At 31.4% G+C, this 20,257-nt stretch overlaps 1 protein-coding gene across 1 annotated transcript in view; it reads left to right on the top strand.

The window, feature by feature from the left end:
* LOC100165710 (CKLF-like MARVEL transmembrane domain-containing protein 8) overlaps positions 1 to 16,204 on the top strand; it is a 33,523-nt gene extending 17,319 nt beyond the window's left edge. Inside the window, exons 3-5 of the mRNA XM_008188580.3 lie at positions 13,052 to 13,219; positions 13,740 to 13,856; positions 14,657 to 16,204. Coding sequence (XP_008186802.1) covers positions 13,052 to 13,219; positions 13,740 to 13,856; positions 14,657 to 14,758 — 387 coding nt within the window. The 3' untranslated portion in view covers positions 14,759 to 16,204. The remainder of the gene's footprint in view (positions 1 to 13,051; positions 13,220 to 13,739; positions 13,857 to 14,656) is intronic.
* Positions 16,205 to 20,257: the final 4,053 nt, after the last annotated feature.

The following is a 20,257-nucleotide window of genomic DNA, read 5'->3' as shown; positions in this document are numbered from 1 at the left end:
TGCTGAGGTAGAAATTTGAACCATTTTTACTGTCATAATAGGTGATTGCAGGCACATAATATAAAAGCACAAATCGTTGTAAAATAAAATTCATTCATGTGTGCAGGGGAGCCCATCACCCCCGCTATTTCCGTTGATAGGTACTAATTATTGTTTTATCACTTGTAAAATAAAAATAGTAAATGTACTGTATTATCAGAGATTTTTGACTTTTTACACAATACTTTTGACGATAAATACTAGAATTTATTTATTAATGGTAAAACTATTAATTAAGTTATTAATTAGTTATTGGCTATTTCTAACGTATTATCACACAGTATAGGTACACGCTGCACGCTACTACACACCAGGAAGTCATCTTTCTTATATTTGTACAATATATTTTTATACTTGGGATTACGATTACCCACCAATTTTGGGGGTACGCCCGCCCCTTAAGATAGGTGTGGCGGCCGGCACACCTAATACATGGGTTCGGCGCCACTGTATTTATGTATAGCGCGAATGCTACTAAGGGCCAGTTGCACCGTCTGCGGTTAAACTTCGATTAAGCTTAATCAGCTGATAACAGATAGTTAACCGGGCAAATCCAGCCGATCAAACTCCGGTCAACTTTAATCAGAGACGGTGCAACTAGCCCTTACTCATCGTATTTAGGTTCGACGCGGAATATCATAAAATATTATTATGCTCGCGGCGTAAAGTGCACGCGCGCGGAACCGAGGGTTAACGCGTTCGAGTCGTAAAAACATTTCGACAAATCGTTCGTTTTTCATCTGTGAAAACGATTTTTTTTTCAGTTTTCCGTTATATAGTTATGTATATGTATATATACCTATAGGTATCGGCGAGATTAGAAATCGCAGTCACCGTTTTGTCACGTCTTGTCGAGCATTCGGTCCACCCCCGCCGTACACAATACAATAATAACAATAACATAATATACCACTCTTTTGTATTTCCCGTAACAATGATATATATATAGACGTACGTATTAATAGGACGCGACGCTCCGCGGACGTATCACCATCGATGGTGGCTTTCCGATCTCGCGATTAACCCCGAAATTCCGCGGTGCTCGAAAATGTCCTGGACATTAATCCGGAAATCCATCTGGATCGTATAATATATATATAATATTTTAACGACACACGCGGGAGTTCGGTGAACAATCATTCTTGTCTTTGATGTCTGTATAGTGTATATATATAGGTGGGGGGAGCATAAGGGGCAACATCTTAACAACCCCTCTCGGACAATACACCATATTATAATTTATAGTGTACCTATTATAATTGTAAGTATCTATGTGTACATATATATATATATATACTTAATGAAATTCTCTTTAATTTCTTCTATACTAGTGGTGTGTGTTCGTGTGTGCTCCTCTAACGGGTATGGATACATCCCCCCCATGGCGTGTAGGCTGTAATTAACATTTTATAATTAAAAATTATACTATAATATGGAATAATGACAAAAATTAGTTTTTATGATAGGTATAGTATTTTAATATATTTTGAAAACCAAACTATTAAGATATTATGAATGTGGCTATAATAATATTGTGTCTGGGCATTTCGATGTTTTAATTTTAATAACATTATGTGATTGTTCATTTCAGTATGTTTAAAATACATAAAATAGTTTATTGATTTGGTATTGTATTATTGTCGGCTCCCAGAGAATTTTGACTATTATAGGTATCTCTCTCCGCAATCTATTCCGAGGTCTTGTAAATCTTATTATACCAATCCACACGTATAAGTACAACATTATAGTATAGTTTGTACGGTGGAAATACATAGGCGCAACTAGACCTCTAAAACGCGAGGTGCTAAATTAGAACTCGGGGGGTGCCAAAGACCCTTTTGCACGAAAAATTATTTGACGATATTATTATATTGTACGAATATATTATTTCATCGTACACGCTTGACAGTGCATAATATGGCGTCGATACGAGATAATTTCCCGTTTATTTAATATTACGTGTACCCGATATAATATAGTGGCGATAGTTCAACGATTTACCTATAATATATGTTCAACACATATAATATACGCCACTGCGGCTGTCTATAACACATTTGATATATATTATAAAAAAAAAAAACAGCACTTAATCAGTATTCTCGAACGCCATTCGTTTCGATACCGTTAAACGGACTATATATAATAATATATAATATTATGCTCGTATTTTTCACGCGTGTAATCGCGTATCGTATACATATGAGAGACTTCAATTTGGCATATATTATACGAACGGTCGCGTTCGCCGCCACACGCGAATATCATTCGTATTATTATTGTATTAATGTATATTATAATATTATGTATGTAGGTAAAAAGTAGGTAAGTACCTATACGAAGTGTATTATAATATATAGGCGAGTATATGATATGAGTAAACTCGTTTACTTTTTCAGAACACGTTCGCGGGTCGATTATCATATTATCATTGAACCTCAACCCCCGGTCTACACGTGCCTGGGAGAGTATTACCCATGTAGTGAAAATCACATATCCGGACACATAGGTAGGGGAAAGCGGGGTATTACCGTATGTGGGGCAAAACCGTATAATCGAGATTTTATTAATAATTGATATCATGGAGGAAAACTGAACACACTAATTTGAAGCTTTTTGTTTGTTTATTTATTGAATATGATAATTCGTGTGTTTAGACATCACATATTGGAAAAAAAAAATATTTCAAATGTTTTTAATCAATTATTAAAATATTTTCAAATATTTAACAAATAAAAAATGGTATTAAAAAAAAATTGAGCAGATATGTTTTTATTATTATTCAATACCTTATTAAGTGTAATTTACATTTCTAGTTTGGATACATTAATTTATCTACTTAAAGTTTATTATAAAGCTCGATTTATTTTAATAGTCGTGTTGGGGTAAAATCGTATGATTAAACCACACGATTACATACGGTTTTACCCCAGGTTTTTGGTAAATTCGTATTTTTCCAAAAAAAGTGAAACACAAATTACACACATTTTTAGATAAAAACGTAAAAGAGTTTCAAATAAAAGTTATAGACCGTAAGTTTTTCTATGTATATTAGTTTAAAAAATTGCATTATGTTAAAAATTACATGATTTATAAACCACGGAAGCTTAACCATACGGTACTGCTCCGCCTTCCCCTACCTACTGCACGGTTTCAGCAGTGATTACACAGTGGAAATATATTAAGACATCAACATTCAACAACGTATTTGTTAGCAACAGTATGTGTATAACATTGGTACTTTTAATTTTCTAAAACGTCTAAGAATATACTATACAATACTAAATACAGCTGTCAATCTATTAAATTGTTTAAATATTGTCCATAAGCATTATAATATGAAACGCCAAATAATGTAAATGCAACGTATTAAATGCATCTTATCGATATTGATATTCGACAATTACGTTCCTTCGCCTAATATAAGTCCATTACTAATCACTAATCTGTAATATCGATAAATTTAATACAGAACCACTGAATTTATTTTGTGACAGAACATAATATTGACTGTCGATAAATAATGCGATAATTATTTCGTCACCATATTATTATGATAAATGGTCTTTTCACATTTCAGTATTTGACAAGATATCGTACGTGGATAATATCAATATTCTATAATATCATAAAAAAAATTTTTGGTAATATTAATTATTAAGAGCTGTCAGACCGTCGTCCGTCTTCGCACAGAATCGTTTTTCGTATACAATGATTTTATACCATTAAATTCAATTTTAACACATCCATTACAATGACTCTCCAGACATATAATGTACAATAAATATTAATTATAATAATCAATAACTTCCATACAAGTTATACTTTTTTTTTTTGTTTCATTTTTATCAATGCATTGAATTCTGTAATTGGCGTGCTTATTGTAATAATAAATATTTTCTCAAACTAATAAAATTAATTGTCTTTGGTTTAGTATTATTATATGATAAAAGGAAATGGATTTTCTTAGTGATTTACCTATTCTACAGATTGCCAATTTGCTGTTTGTCGTTTTATGAAATTCCTGTTATTATACAAAATACTTGGGAAATATATGTAAAAAAAAAAACATTTATTATATACTTTTTTTAAAAATGGCCAGGTGTTATATAGAATTCCTATAAGCATTTTATAAAATACCAATATTATACTCTTTACCGCTAACATATGCAATAAAAACAATCGATAACTATCTACCTATCTCATGACAATATATTTTTATCCGAGCTGCAGTTTAGTCGGGGGTTTTAATAAAAAAAATCAAGTTAATATCGTTTTTAATATTATTACTATTTTCATAACACATTATTAATCGACAGCAGATGCGGTCATCATCGCAAATATTATATTATGTCAACAAGTAGCATATTTTGTTGTTAAAATATTATTGTTTTGTGTTAAAAAGTATAGATGCAAAAAATGACGATTAAATGTGTACATCGCCGCATCGACGATATAATAAAATTATTATAATTTTTAATACACACACACGATATACCAATTATTAAACCTAGGTACCGCGATTTACGACCTGGTATAGTATGTACAATACTATGGGTAGTGTAATAGTGTCCATATAATATATTGTAGTATATATTATAATAATATGCAACTGTTATGCCTACACATCATAAACGAAATTCTCACAGAAACGAAAGCTTATTATAATAGTAATATATTATTATATTATTAAGTAGGTACCCGCGTTGACGTCCGAATGTTGAATGAACACCCATTAAAATGTTGTGTCAACATCTCTCCGGGCTATTATAATAGTACAGTACGTTTTTATTAAAAAAAAAAAGAAAATTCGTCGAGACTTCAATCATTTCTAATGCTGCAGCGAGCACGCATAATGTATGGGCATAGATGACTCGTACAGGTATATTTGCAGTGTCGCAGGTACGTCGTGTATAGGTACAAGAACACGATATTATTCTTGAAAAACCATCATCGGGACAGAACGTTTCCAAATTAGTCGGCGCACAGTATATTCTTATATTTAGGTAGGTCGGTCGGTCGGTGTTTCGCGGTGTTTGTATACGATGGAACTATATACGGAGCGAATATAATAATATTATTGTACCATACATTATATTATAATATACATTATATCGGTACGTAAGCATAATACATGTATAACTGTAGGTATTGCAGTGCGACAATATTATACCGAAATACGAATATCGCTGCAGGTAACGCGTCTGCGTCATCGCGTCACGACGGCGGCGATGAGTCGGTGTAAAATAAAATGCACGTGACGTTTGTGACATGTCAATGGAACGAATTTTAAATTCCCGTGAAACTCTTCGCCGTACGCTAATAAACCGTTGCCGATGTGCGCGCAAAAACATAAATAATAATTATTTTTTAATTCGTATTTTATTACTGAAGAAAAAAGTCTCCGCGGTTGGGAGAAGTGATCGGCGAATGAACAACAGCAAAATTATAGAATAATGGCTATATACGTACTCTCAGTATGCACGTCGCGTAATTTATTTTAAATGCCTATTATATACTGCGCGTACAAAACCATAACGCATATTGCGTGCACCTTTAATTTTGAAAACGCAAAATTTCAAACGAGCGATTTCGACTATATAGAGCTGTACTATGACGTACGCAAAAGCCATTCGACGATATTTTTCGAGAGACAACGAAACACGTCCGTCATAGGACCTAATATAATATCGCGGATGCTCGAAAACGTTCAAATACGATTAATTTCGGTCGATATTACATTATATATAAGACGTATACAACAACTATATTGCCCGCTAGTATAATGGACGTTCCCGATTTCTATAGTATGTCTGCAGCGTATACTCGCAGTGTTCTATAACGCAATTTATAATGTTCCTTAGTTCCTTGTTCGATCAATCATAATAACGTTAAGAGAATTTGTATTTTTTTTTTTTATTTTATAGAAATGGGTACATATGTATCATAATAATAATATAATATTCTATTCGTTTGTTGAACCAATTGAAAGCAAAGCGTGGCCGTACGATTGAAATGGGTTTCGGAAACGGTTCGATGGAAACACGGCACAACGCCATAGTAATAATATGTGCAGTAAAAGTCAAGACGTTAAGTTTGCAGCGTTTCTGGACGTCCTAATAATAGACACGCGTCGGTCGTATCGTGTATACCATCGTAACTGGCGCATCTAACGAGTGGTATATTGCAGCTTCAAACACCGAATTGGGAAATCGTCGAGAAAAATAAGAGGTCGATAAACAAGACACATTAATATCATGGTACATTATAATGGCATATAATAAATATTACTATAAATATAGTGTGCAATCTGTGGCGCGCAACGTCGTAGGTACTAAGTTCGGAACGTACATTTCCATATTATAATAATATTATGTCACCTCGAGAACCATCCCGCGTACAACATATAGTTGATCGATAAAATATGATTGACAGTTGAGGTCAAGTGAGAAAAAAAAATGGGTATTGTATATTATTATACATTATTACATCGCATATAATAAGGGCCATAAAATAATCGTTTTTTAGTTTTCGCGCCTATATTGTGTTTTCGTTATATTATGTCTATATACGCGATGCAGTGTTGTCGTCGCCAGAAGGTAAATAATATTCATGTTTTTTTTTTTTTTCATTAACGATTTTTTCGAGCGAAAAAATTACATTATAATAATCGTGTGTACTTTTGTCGAACACTTCATCGCTGTTGCTGTGCAGTACAGGGCCTATATATTATATGGGTATACCTAGCTATTGTCCAAAACAATATTATATTATTATACGAGTATGAAGTAGGTATTGTACATGAATGGGTTATGGACTTTCGTTTGACATGTAAAAATATATTATTATAATTAAATTTGACGCGTATTACGAGTTTGCGACAAAATTCGGCGTGCTCAATGAATACGACCGCGAGGCGAGCAAAAACGAAAATAATGGAAAAACTACGGTTTTGCGCGTACCTACATATTAATCGGTAGCGTAATTTTAATCGGGTTTCCTTTATAATATATTTGTATATAGTGCAACGAGTATATTATGGAAGTTTTTTTTTCTCTACGACAATTGAACCGACGCAACTACGACGACGTTTTCTCCGGCCCGTTCTCACAAAGAGAAATTCAACAATAACGGAAGAAAAAAAAACATGTCAACAAAATAAATAAAGAGTTTACTATATAAATGGTGTTTTTCCGCGAGAAAAAAATACATGTCACGGATTGCGTGGTTCGGAAACTCGAAACGTTTTCTTTTTTAAATAATTATAACAAATAACAATGTTGTATAAGATTCAATGAATTACGATGGATACCGAAGGGGGAGAGCATCTATGGTGGGCTTATAATATGTGTTTGAAAAAATTCAATCGTTCTACAACGATAGTATTAGGTATTATATTTTTTCAATGTGTAATTTAGTGTTATAGAATAATTAGTTTTATCGAATTTCATCCTCCCCCGCAGCAGCTGTTCTCTCTTAATTATTTATACGCCACTGCACTTGGAGTATAAAAATATCGTTAGAGCTCAGCTGTATAATATTTGTTTAAAGTCAGATTGTCGACACTCACTTCCTAGAAAGATTTATAATATATAGCCGTAAAATACAAAAAAGAATACATTAGGTATATATATGTCTCGTGATAGTGGCACATAGATAGTATGTACGACGATGATGCGTGGGTTGAATTTCCCAGTCAGAAGTTTGGACCAATAAACGATAATAAATTGCGCGTATACCTCGTCTTAATCGTCTTATAATGTTCTCAATGCGCTAACCACGATAAAATGATTTTTTTGCTCTTTAAAAATCTTATTATAACTATTATTTTGAGGCATCGACTGCGAGGTTATTAATTATACTACCAGCTATTAGCCAACTATTACAATTATTACAATTATTTACAATGTGTTCTCACACGATGTCTTGTTATATTTCACTTCCCGAGTCAGGCTTCATATATTGCTGAAGAGGATAATCACGTGCAGTTGTCGCCGTTGACGGGACAAGAATCTCATGGACCGTTTCCGGAAGTTCGTTGTTTAGTGGTCTACAGGTGTTTGTCGCAATAACGTTGTACATTGTTATGATATATTATAGTATTTAAATAGAATTATTGTAATTTTTATAATATTAATACTATATGAACGATATACATTACGTTTACGCGCGCAGAGACGAAAGAGGTCACCGTCCACCGCCATCAATATAATATAATAGAATTAATATAATAATATATATTGAGTATGCTGCAGAAATACGGTATGTCTATTGCAGGTCGTGCCTATTATTTGTGTGCATATACTGGGGCCTATATAGATATATTATATTTTTATATTAAATACGGTAAAATTCATAAGATACTTGCAGTGCTGCGTGCAGAATAATTAATTTTACGACGCGCAATATAACTACGTATATAAGTTATGACGTGCGTTATATTTTTTTTTATCCAAAACGACCAATATAATATATAATACCTATACAATAATAATAAAGACGACGTCGAATATATAGTACCGGGTAGCTCTTCACCAGGTTTCGGTCGTATACGGTATAATAATATCATAGTACCTATATAATATAACGATATAAAATAATGTAGCTACGAATTCGGTTTTTTTTCAAATATCTGCACGTACGCGAGCCTCGTCGTCGTCGTGCAGTGCAAACATTATTATATCATAGATATAAAATATTATAAAAGTAATAATAACAATAATAATAATAATACAATAAACAGGCATATCGGCCATGTGCGATCCGTGTGCAGCAATAATAGCCATTGTTCGGGGATTTATTTTTCTTTTTGAAAACCGCTCTTTCAGTCGGCTCGCGGTGCAGTATATATATACCTATATTACATAATATTTTTTATAGAAATATAAAAAATTGGTATTTTTATATATATATAAATAGGTATCTACCTATGTCGACGACATGTCGTCCATCTATAAAATAATATGTAATATGCGTTTATGATGTAGCGTATTAGTGCATTACAGAGTGTGCCTCGCGCGAACGGTACTTTAACCGCTCATAGACGTGAATACCGCTACGCGCGACGGCGGAAAGAAAATACAAAACAGCGACTGCAGCGGCGACGGGAATAATAATAATATGAAATCGATCGGTCGATAAGTAAAATATTATGCACACATCGTCTTTTGGTAATAAATTACAATAATAAATATACCTTGGACATACCTACATAAACGTCATAACCATATAATAGTGTCCACTCCTGTACTCATATGTGGTAACGCATCGTTTATTTCGTGGTATATAGTTGCCTGTAGGCATTATACTTTTATATTTTATACCACAGTGTTTATACAACACTATATATATTTGGTATATATATCAATGGCGAAACCGAAGGGATGTACGAGTGTCTGACCAATGTGACTATGGATATTTTATATTTAACTCATGAGACGGTAAAAATTATATTTTTTTTTCATGAAACCTGTTGAATATAATAAAAATCAAACCATATTAAATAAGTTTACAGTGCAGCGGCGGTGCAGTACACACACAAAAAGGGAGATGTTCAAACCCGCCTAATTTTACTATGCGTATACATAATAATAACGAATACAATTAAAGATATATTTTGATATACACATATATATATATATAATTATTTAATACGACCTCACCCATTTAAAATATCGGTGTACGCCACTGCAGTGACACAGTATAATAAATTATGTCCCTCAAAGAATAGCCAGATGTGATTCGTTCTATTATTTCCGACGCAGCCATAATTCCAAAGTCAACCCACTCAGAGATCACACTATAGATTCGAACTTATCCGCAATCAGTTCAGTCAGATTCACCGTCGGGACCATATGTATGCGTGCAAGCTATTTTCAAATGCTCGTCGAATGAACTGCATATAAAATATACAGACTTTACACGTTTTGTTAAATAATTTTAACGTGTCATGATGCAAACACATTAACGTTTGTAATCATATCATTATGACATATTATCGCCTATATACAAAGAACAAACACGTTGGAACACGCTATACAAGTCAATGTTAATTGTGTGCTGGAAGATTGTGTATTTGTGTGACATTGTCCGCGACTGTGTTAGCCCTAGCCAATTTCATTCATATTTCATATAATTTTTTTTTCACTTCCTCTCACACACGGTCAAAAAATTGTAAATATTCCTCAGAACGGCCGTGGTATATATTGCCCGGGTACCTATATATATTTACATTTTTCACTCGAGAACCATGCACAAAGTTAAGATTTCTTCGCGGGCCAAAACATTAATAATATATACATTTGAAATATGGTGAATTTTATAAAAACGCATAGAACCTAATAAATATTAAATAGCCGCAAGTCTGTACCGTCAGTTGTATACAGCTTGCAGCAGTTTTTTTTAAAAACAAAATGTAACGAGACACACTTTATATGTACCCATTGTATTTTGCTGAATTTACTGTAATTTAGCTAAATATTGAGTGTAGGACCATATGATATTAGTAATGTGCATTACTTCACAAAAAAAATCTCCAAATTAATAACAAACAAGATATAATATATTAATATAAATAATATATGACTGATGATGAACAGTTTATTTTATGGAATGTTCACTGCAATCATATAGGCGAAACACTCAATAGTCAATACTTACCCGATGACCACAGTGTACCATAATACCATATAATATCCAAAGCATAGTCGATAGAAGAATTCTTCTATTATCTATGATCCAAAGGTACTATATAGGGTATCGTATTATATAAGGCCTACGATTAGGGGTATGTTTTAATATCGCGACGAACGCAGTTTGTGGTTTGTGGCGTGTATGCCGTGCGCATATTATTATTGTTCACTATATTATTAAACATTAATGTCTGTTCATTCCGTCTATAAACCACCCGAAGTATGTAATAAAATTATATTTTATTCGTATAAAAACAACTGCAGTGGGTGCCGAGCGCTGCAAATAATGCTGCAAAGCTCATAAAAAAAAATAAATTTAAATATACGCTGCGCCAGATGAACAAGTTTAACTTACAGGTATAAAAAATATATGTCACGCGCTTATTGTAATATAATATATTGTACCTAATATTATTATGATTTAGGTTATACCTCGGTCGTTATAATATTATTTGCGCATAGCGGTGTACAATGATATATAGTGTACAATTAATACATATATATATTTAATTACAGGGTTTTCGGCAGAAATATCATTAGACACCGCATTATTGTTAAATCGCGTGTGGTCATACATACTCTGCGCACACACAACCACGGTCGCGGTTATACGCGATGTATACAATATATTAGTATTCATTGATTTAAGACATTAAATAGGTATGTAGGTTACGGGGTACAATTAATGCTATAAAGCTACAAACGTCGGCGGCTAGTGAATTCGTCGGTTTTCATGGCCACGACTTGTGTCGGTGGCGTGGGCGCATCGTCGCGTGGAGACAAGCTCGCGCGTGCGGCATTAATGGCCGTCTATATGATATTATTATTATATTTTTATACCGCACGTGTGCAACTATATCATACGAGAAAATAATATCGCAGATATTGTAGTGTAGGTACGTCACAATATTATAATATATTAGACGTATCGTATTCGGTCGTCGACGGTTAAACGTCTAACAATACGAATAATACGATCCATCTAGCCGCATGTATAATATCATGATGTTATTATACGTATAGGTATATGGGTGACCTTCGTTTCCGTTTTTAGTTTTTTTTTTTCCACTCGTCCACCTATATATTATTATAACATATTATTACAATGAGACGGTCGCACACGTCTCACAACTCGAGTGTATCGGAATAGATTAAATCGTCATTACGTTATTGTACTTGCGGTGTAATAAGTATATAGAGTAATAATATTCATCGAAATATAATTTGATATCGTTAGTGGGTTTATAGCTGTTGCCGCGTGTAATGTAGTGGGCGATCGGGTTTGTTATGGTTAGGTACCTATATGATAATAATACTGTTTCGTATACATGCCGGAAGCATAGCTTGTTATTTCGAAAACTATTAACGTTTTTAAAAATATTTCTTCCAAATAATTAATTCAAGTGGTTTCAAAACAACATTTTTTTTATAAAAATAATCTTTATTTTATCGTTATAATTTTTGATAAGTTTTTTGATTTTATAAATGACAACATAATAATATTATACATTTTTAATGTCGAAAGCAAAATATTTTTCAAAGTACGTTTTGATGAATATAAAACGATATTCAAACGAGTACTTTAATTATTAGTCATAAATTCATAACTCATAAGTGGGTACCTATCTAAAGGTTAGATGAGTAGATAGCAGTGGACCATTATTTTACGGGGTTACCCACGACCCACCCTGAGTGCTGATTCACTGTACCCCGCTAATAAAAACACTTCTAACAAGTTATTAAACCAAAACATATTCTGCTTAGTAATGTGAGATTAAAAATGTACGCACTGCGCAAGTCATAGTGCCATTAAAAAAAGTAGAACAACTTGAACTAAAGATGATAAAGATTAAAAACGACAGAAAATATAATTTATTTTTTTCAAAAATGTCGCCTCGTGATGACCTCAAATTATGTATAAAATGCTTGGAGTTTTTAAAATAATTGGTATTGACCTTTGAAAATTACCCAGTAATCGGTATTCCATCCTAACCTATTTCAATCGTAATATTGTATTATACATAATAATGTAGGTAGGTACCTATACAGTTTCAACCGTTGCAAATATATGCGTGAAATACGCACATTAGTTGTAATATATAATATGAGACCAACCTGGACCTTATAATATTATATTCTCGTCACGAGTACGATGATAATTTTCATTTATCAATAATAAATTATATACCTACGTATCGTGATGAATATTCATACCTATTATTATATCATTTGCAAATATATTTAATATATTTGCATAGAGTTGCGCAATCGTCGATTGATTATAACGTTTTTCAATATAAATGTTTTTTTTATCATTTCAGATACTCGGCATAATATGTTTGGCACTCGCCTCGCCGGCCAGGTTACCTGGTACCAATTGGTTCCTGTTCGTGGTCATCATCAGTTTCATAGCGACGGCCATCTGGTCGTTTGTCTACCTCCTTTCCATCCGGGAGGCTATCAATTTCCCAATCAATTGGGTGCTCACGGTATTATTATTATTATTGTTATTATATCATTACACGCACGATAATATTATATACCGTTTACATCATGGCCAAAGACATACAAAAAACACACAGATATAAATAGTTTTCAAACAAAGTATATAAAAGTTCCGATAAAAGTTCCTTAAAGGCTATTTAATTTTGGATTGAACAAATGTAAGCTCAGCTCGATAATATTAGAAGCTAGAGGACAAAAAGGTCGAATGTGAATTTAGTCCTAGTAATTTTTTCAGATATATCACAATATTAAGGGTTTTATACATACAACATTTTAATAAAAAATGTATCTTGTGTTCTTATAATCTTATTACGTCGGAAAATTACTAAGATTCATAAAATATAAGCCTAAGCCACCTAACCTTGCAATCACCGCAGTACTCTATAGAGCTTAAAAAATTGAAACCCAGTTTACACAAAACATTTTTACTATCCGATAATCAATCGCCATCTGTCAATAAGTTTTAAATTATAATTTATAACCCGAAACATCAATTTTTTTCAGGAATTCTTCAACACGCTCCTATTGACCGTCCTGTACACGGTCGCGTTCATCGTACAAATTTCGGCTTGGTCCAGGCCGTACCAGTCTTATTACAGGAACCCAAACATAGCTGCAGGAGTAAGTGTGCTATGCTAATACTGCAGAGTGATTAATTTAACAGTAGGCGAACACTCAGTACCTACGTTGAATAATACTTAAGTTTTTGAAAATATATTTTTTTTTTTTCATAAATAAGATAATTTCGATAGATATACCTAAATTTTATTTCGAAGGAACGGTTAATTGTGTTTATATTCAATATTAACTTAAAGCTATTTGAAGTTTAGATGATTGGAGTTGGTAGTATAGCAGACCGAAGTGTTGTAAATAGTACCCCTGAGAAGCTGTACCACTCCGCTCCGCTTATCAAAACTATTTATTTATTTCAGCATAATTCAATAACATTACAAAAATACTTATATATTATATTATATAATAAGAGCTGATAACCAAGCTTAGCTTGTATCTGATAAACTTATGGAATTTAAACACAATTAGGTAGGTAGTATACCGCTACTTATTTGAAATTCGATTTTGCAGTGTATCAAAATTCTCAGAAAAATATTCTGCTTCGGAATACGAAATTAGAAATGCGAATTTTGTCGTTCAAAAAATTATAAACCTAAATGAACATGGCGATAAAAAAATTTTAAAACCTATACATTCTTTACAGAAAATATGTGTTCTTCTTGAACAACACTGCAAATTATATAAATAAAAAGATGATGGTTAATACTTTTTGCGACAGTGAGTGTTCGTCGTTAAAAGGAGCACTCTGCAGATAATGATAGGGTGTATTACGGATTCAATGAGTAATGTGGTTATCTGTATACTTACCAATATTAACGATTTTTGTTTTTGTTAATTTCCCTACTTAGGTGTTCGGAATTATCAACGCGGCTGTGTACGGAACTGGAGTGTATCTTATATTTAGCGATTGGAAAAAGTCGAGGACTGCGTCGACTGTTCAACAGCAATAATATTCGCGAGGACAGAAGAACAAGCCTGCTACCTATACATTAATAAATTTGTCCCCAGACAAACGATATTATATAATATAATATCATTACTTATTTTATAATACATTATATTATATATTTATAAAATAGAACACATCTGTTTTATATTTGTAGGTAGATAATAATGGTAAGATAAATAATTTTAGATCGAATCGTAAATATAAATATCATATCCATATAACTATAATATAGCATATTATGCACCTATTATATCATAAGGTACATATGAAACTCACTGCTAATAGCCAAAACGATATTTAAGATTCTTTTCACGAAGTATACCTATCAAAATTTAACGCGAGTTCCTAGGAGCATAAAAAACTAACCGTAGCAGGGTGCTGCAACAGGTATCATCAAAATCCACACATACGTTTTTACACATTAATGCATTTATGGTAGGTAAGCGTGCAAGTATAATGATATTAAATATTAACTCGACGTTTTTTCGAACGATCTTTTTGCACCTCTTCGACTATTTTTCACGAGGTTTCCTCGGCGCGTATATGTGTACCTGCAATTTACATTTAAACAATTATATATATATATAGTATTATACAGGCTTATATAATTTCACAACAAATAGTAAAGAACTAAACTATATTTTATAGACATATAATATAATATATTATGTGCATTTTGATTATTTCCTAATTGTAGACCGGACGGTGGACGTAGGTACCTAACTGTAAGCGTTTCAGACACACTGTAAACATTTACATTTCACTTTAAGCCAGTTAAGTTAGGGTAATGATGTGTTTGATTATTAAACGCCAAGTACGATTGAAATGAAAAAAATATCAAAAATTGAGTACATTTCAAAATGTTGAAAATAGTAAAAAAAAAACGTATTGGAATTGATAAGTTTTAAGTATAGGAATTGAAAAAGTTTGAGCATCGTATAGGTATATTAATAAGTTTTTTTAAGGCAAAATTTTTAATATCAAATATGTAATGAATATTGTTACTTTGTTTCATTTTGTTTATGATGTGAATATATTATGTTGTAAATTAATGATTTACATTTGGTTTCCGCTATTGGTTTTGTATAGAATTGGAACAAATACATTTTAATAAACAGTAAACAGATTATATACGTTTGATTAGACATCGAACGATACTTAAATTATTTGTAAATATATATTTATTTAATAATTTTGTCAATCATAATGATATAATTATATGCTTATATGTGCTTATTTTACTGGATACAAATATCTTATATAAGGCTAATCCTATGATTTTTTTTTTAAAACCTACCTATATATTTTGTTATTTAAGTTTATACATCATAATATATTGTACCTAAAGTTAATTGAAATATTTTTAATTTTTGTATTTAATTTTTATTACAATTATAAACCTACATATTATATTACTGCGTAATTACAATTATATTAATGTCACGCATGTTTGGCATTATTTTTTTAACATAGATATGTTTTTGGGCTGGGTATTTCATGTGGATTTTGCTCCGCTGTATAGTAGGTTAAAAGTGGGCCAACGTATAATAGACGGTGTTAAACTTGAATTCAATGATATCATATCACGAAATATGATAATAAAATATGATGTCACGAAAAACGATTCTGAGCGGACACGGTTTGTCAGTCTGGATATATTTTATAATATTGTTATTATATTTTATTATAGCCTGTAAGTTGAATTAATATTATAATATTATTATTTTTGAATCGTTTCTATAGTGATAAACAAAACGTTAGACATTTAAATCCCATTTTTTTGCGGATTTTCGTGATTTGTCGGTGGTTTTGTGTAGAGGATAAAAAAAACCACAATTGTAAAACCGTTAGCTATCACTAGCTCCGTTCAGAATCTAAAAAAATGAATTTAAATTATAGCAAAATGTAGCATATGACTATATATATATATATATATTTCCAATTCCACTGCATCCCAAAAATACATCTATGTGATTCCTCAGTTTTCCTTGCAGAGGAAATTTATCTAGAAGAAATAGTAGCATGCTATTTATTATAATATAATATACTTACGAACAACATTTTAGATTCTGAGTGCCCGAGTGGATTAATTTTAGAATTATGTGTGTTTTTTTATTTTATTTTATTTTATTGGTCTGGCACCTTTTGACTGTAAAAATGCTCCATAAAAATTTCCCAGTAGTTTTCAAAAACGCCGTGAGAAACAAAAGAAAAATTAAGGAAAAACTTTTTACGCAAAATCGGTTTTCAACGAAATCGATTTCGGTTGTTTATATTAACATTTCCTGTACAGTGTACATTTTGATTTGTTTTGAGCCGTTTGCCGACATTTTCAGTTCTTTTTTTCTATTAAGGGGCGGCCTGCTCGTGTCTTTAATAAGGGGCAATATTTAGGCAATATTGTTACCGCCGCCCATGGCCTTTGAGTTAGTCGTCATTCGTCAATGATGATTAGTGTGAATGTGATTGTATCCGGATTCCGGGCTATCTACGCACGCACTGCGTGTGCAAACATGTCAAACAAAAATATAATTTAAAATTTTTTGCTCAAAACACGCTTTACAGAAATAACTCTCACGCATCGTAAAGTGGTCTGAATTGATTAATTTTTTTGTTCGTTAGAAACAGAAGAATTTTCCACAGGTCGTAATTCAGCGGCGTAGATACGATTTTTTTTCTGGGGGTGGTTTTAAAATATATTTATGATACAAATTACAAGTTATTAGTTAAACTAAACGTCATTTTTATTTTGTTTCAAATTGGTATTAGTTATAAGTAGTTGCAATAGTTTTATATTACAGTGGTTTTCAACCTTTTTTGGATCACGACCCCCCATTTTTTATTTTTTTGTAACCCCCTTCAAAAAAATGTTGTTTTATTCATCAAAATTTGATTTAATTACTGATAAAACATATATATGGTATACGATTTTGATTAATATCCACTTAAAAATTAAATTATTTTATAATACAACATTATTTTAAAACAATACAAGCATAATATGCTATGTATATTATACAATAAATTTAAATAATATAAAAAAATACACAATTTAACTTGTTATTCAACTGTTTGTTCATCTGTTAACTTTGTAAATGGGATACTTGAGCTTGAACTTTATTATTATAGGTATTATATTAGAGACTGCAACTCTTAGATCTGATTCCACATTTAATTTTGTCCTATATTTGTTTTTTATTACGGTAAGAGCTGAAAACGCCTTATAGCATGTTCTATATAAAACAAAATGGAAAATTAACTTTATTCTATTTTTAAATAAAGTGGAAAAATCTTTTCGTCTATTATTTTTGGCGGCCCCCAAACCTATAATTCGCGACCCCTAGGTTGAAAACCACTGTTATATTAGACTGTTATAATAATTCATAAAATAAAGTTATTATTTCAGTAAGTTATCGACGCCTACCTATAACAAAATTGTTATCGACGATAATTTTGTCGACTCGTGCTATATAATTTATTATTCGTACCGTCGGGAGTTTGCCGAAAGTATCTTATCACAACAATTTTCCCAAAAACAAAATACCAATATAAAAAAAGATTTTTGGAAACCCCTTACACCCCCCCCCCCCCCCCGTAACTACGCCACTGATAATAATATAAATCTACTAAAACTACAGTACGTCTATACAAACATATTTTAAAATATTTATTTTGTTCTATGATGAATATTAATATATTATACATTTTTAATAGATATGTAGGTAATATGTATAAGTTAAAATCAAATATATTTTTCTGAAACTATATAGTCATATAGGTATATTTAAATAATTACAAAACGGTGAGATCCCAAATTTGTTCTTGAATTAAAAAAATTTTTAATCTGTTATTATTATTAATAAATTGTAATAAATAAAGTAATGTATAAAGTGCTTACATGTGTATTCGATATATAGTTTGGTAAACAATGGTTGTTAAGTGAATTTAGCGAGCGACAAATTTATTTAATCTACATGTATAAAAATATTAAAATGTTGGGCAGTTCTAAAATTTTCTTAGCGCAAGCTCTGGTTGAAGAAAATTTAAGCATTTTTACTGTCCTAAAAGGTGATGACTAATGACAGACACAAAAAAAAAACACACACACATTGTAAAATTCACTCCGCTCAGAATCTATAAAAAATTGGATTTTTAGGTTTCTGAAAATTGCCGACTTGTACTTACAGTTGCCGACATTCAGGGGGTGTCTACCCCCCCCCCCGTAAAATCGCCCCTGAGCACCATATATTCCTATGTATCGGTGTTCTGCCGTTCTGGAGTTTCGTGACATATAATATCATCCTCCCCTAACCTAACCTAAGTTGTATAATTGTTTCTTAAACATTTAAATCCATTTAGGTACATAATGAGAAAATTAATTTGTTTTGTTGATTGAAAGAATTTAGATAAAAAAAATCGTTGGAAGACATAAGCGCCAAAATGAGAAAAGAAAAAAAAAGTTGTATCGTACTAAAGCGCTAAGATCATATCGTTCGAAAGTGCCAAAATCCTAGGTGCCTACCTGTGTGCCACTGTTAATGGATATTAAAATATAACGGATATTAAATTTAGAACTATATCGTTTAAAAACTACAAAGTTTAATCTTAATTGACAAATTTATTATCTGATGACGATAGATTGTCACAATGACAGCGCGTGACGTTTTGTGTTATTACATAATATATTATTAGTAATTTTTTTATAATATCGCAATCAACTGATTTATTAAATTTATATTGATTATTAGTACCTATATACATACTATAATTTACTATTGACATTTTTTTTTATATAATTATATTTATATGTATATTAGACATTAGTATATTATAGAGGTTTTTAAATAGCTACTTATAATTTATATTATAGTATATTCATTTTGGCGCAAATTATATGTCAATTTTGTACCTTATATCCTACAGCCAAAAAAATATCGGTAGTTTTGTATATTAATATTTTTGTTAAATGTAAAATAAATATTATATATATTATTTATCTATTATTAACCTAAATAAGTATTGAGTATAATATATGAACAATGAATATATTATTATATTATTATATATCTACATATATACAAATCCTGAACCTAAAGTCGCAAAGTCTGTTTCCGTTCGAGTTTTATATTTTCTTGAATAATTCGGATGATCTTCAATACTTTTGATTTTCCACTTTCTTCCAATATTATTGAGAACAAAATAGTACAATTTCTAATATAAAAAAAAAAAAGGTGGGTAAGTGGATGTCGCTCTGCTGTACAGTAGGTTAGAAGTGGGTCACTGTATAATGGACAGTATTAAATTTGAATTCAATGATATAATATCACTGTATAAGAAAAACGATTCTGAGCGGAGACGGTATATCAGTCTATGTATTAGACATATATATACTTATCTATGGTATTAAAAAAAAATTGACCTATAATAGGTACCTATAATAAATTCCAAATTAATCATATCACAATATCCATTAGGTACTTATAAGTTATAACGCGTTATA

The sequence above is a fragment of the Acyrthosiphon pisum genome, chromosome A3 (genome assembly GCF_005508785.2).
Source record: "Acyrthosiphon pisum isolate AL4f chromosome A3, pea_aphid_22Mar2018_4r6ur, whole genome shotgun sequence".
NCBI lineage: Eukaryota > Metazoa > Arthropoda > Insecta > Hemiptera > Aphididae > Acyrthosiphon > Acyrthosiphon pisum.
This window is presented reverse-complemented; position numbering and strand designations above follow the sequence as displayed.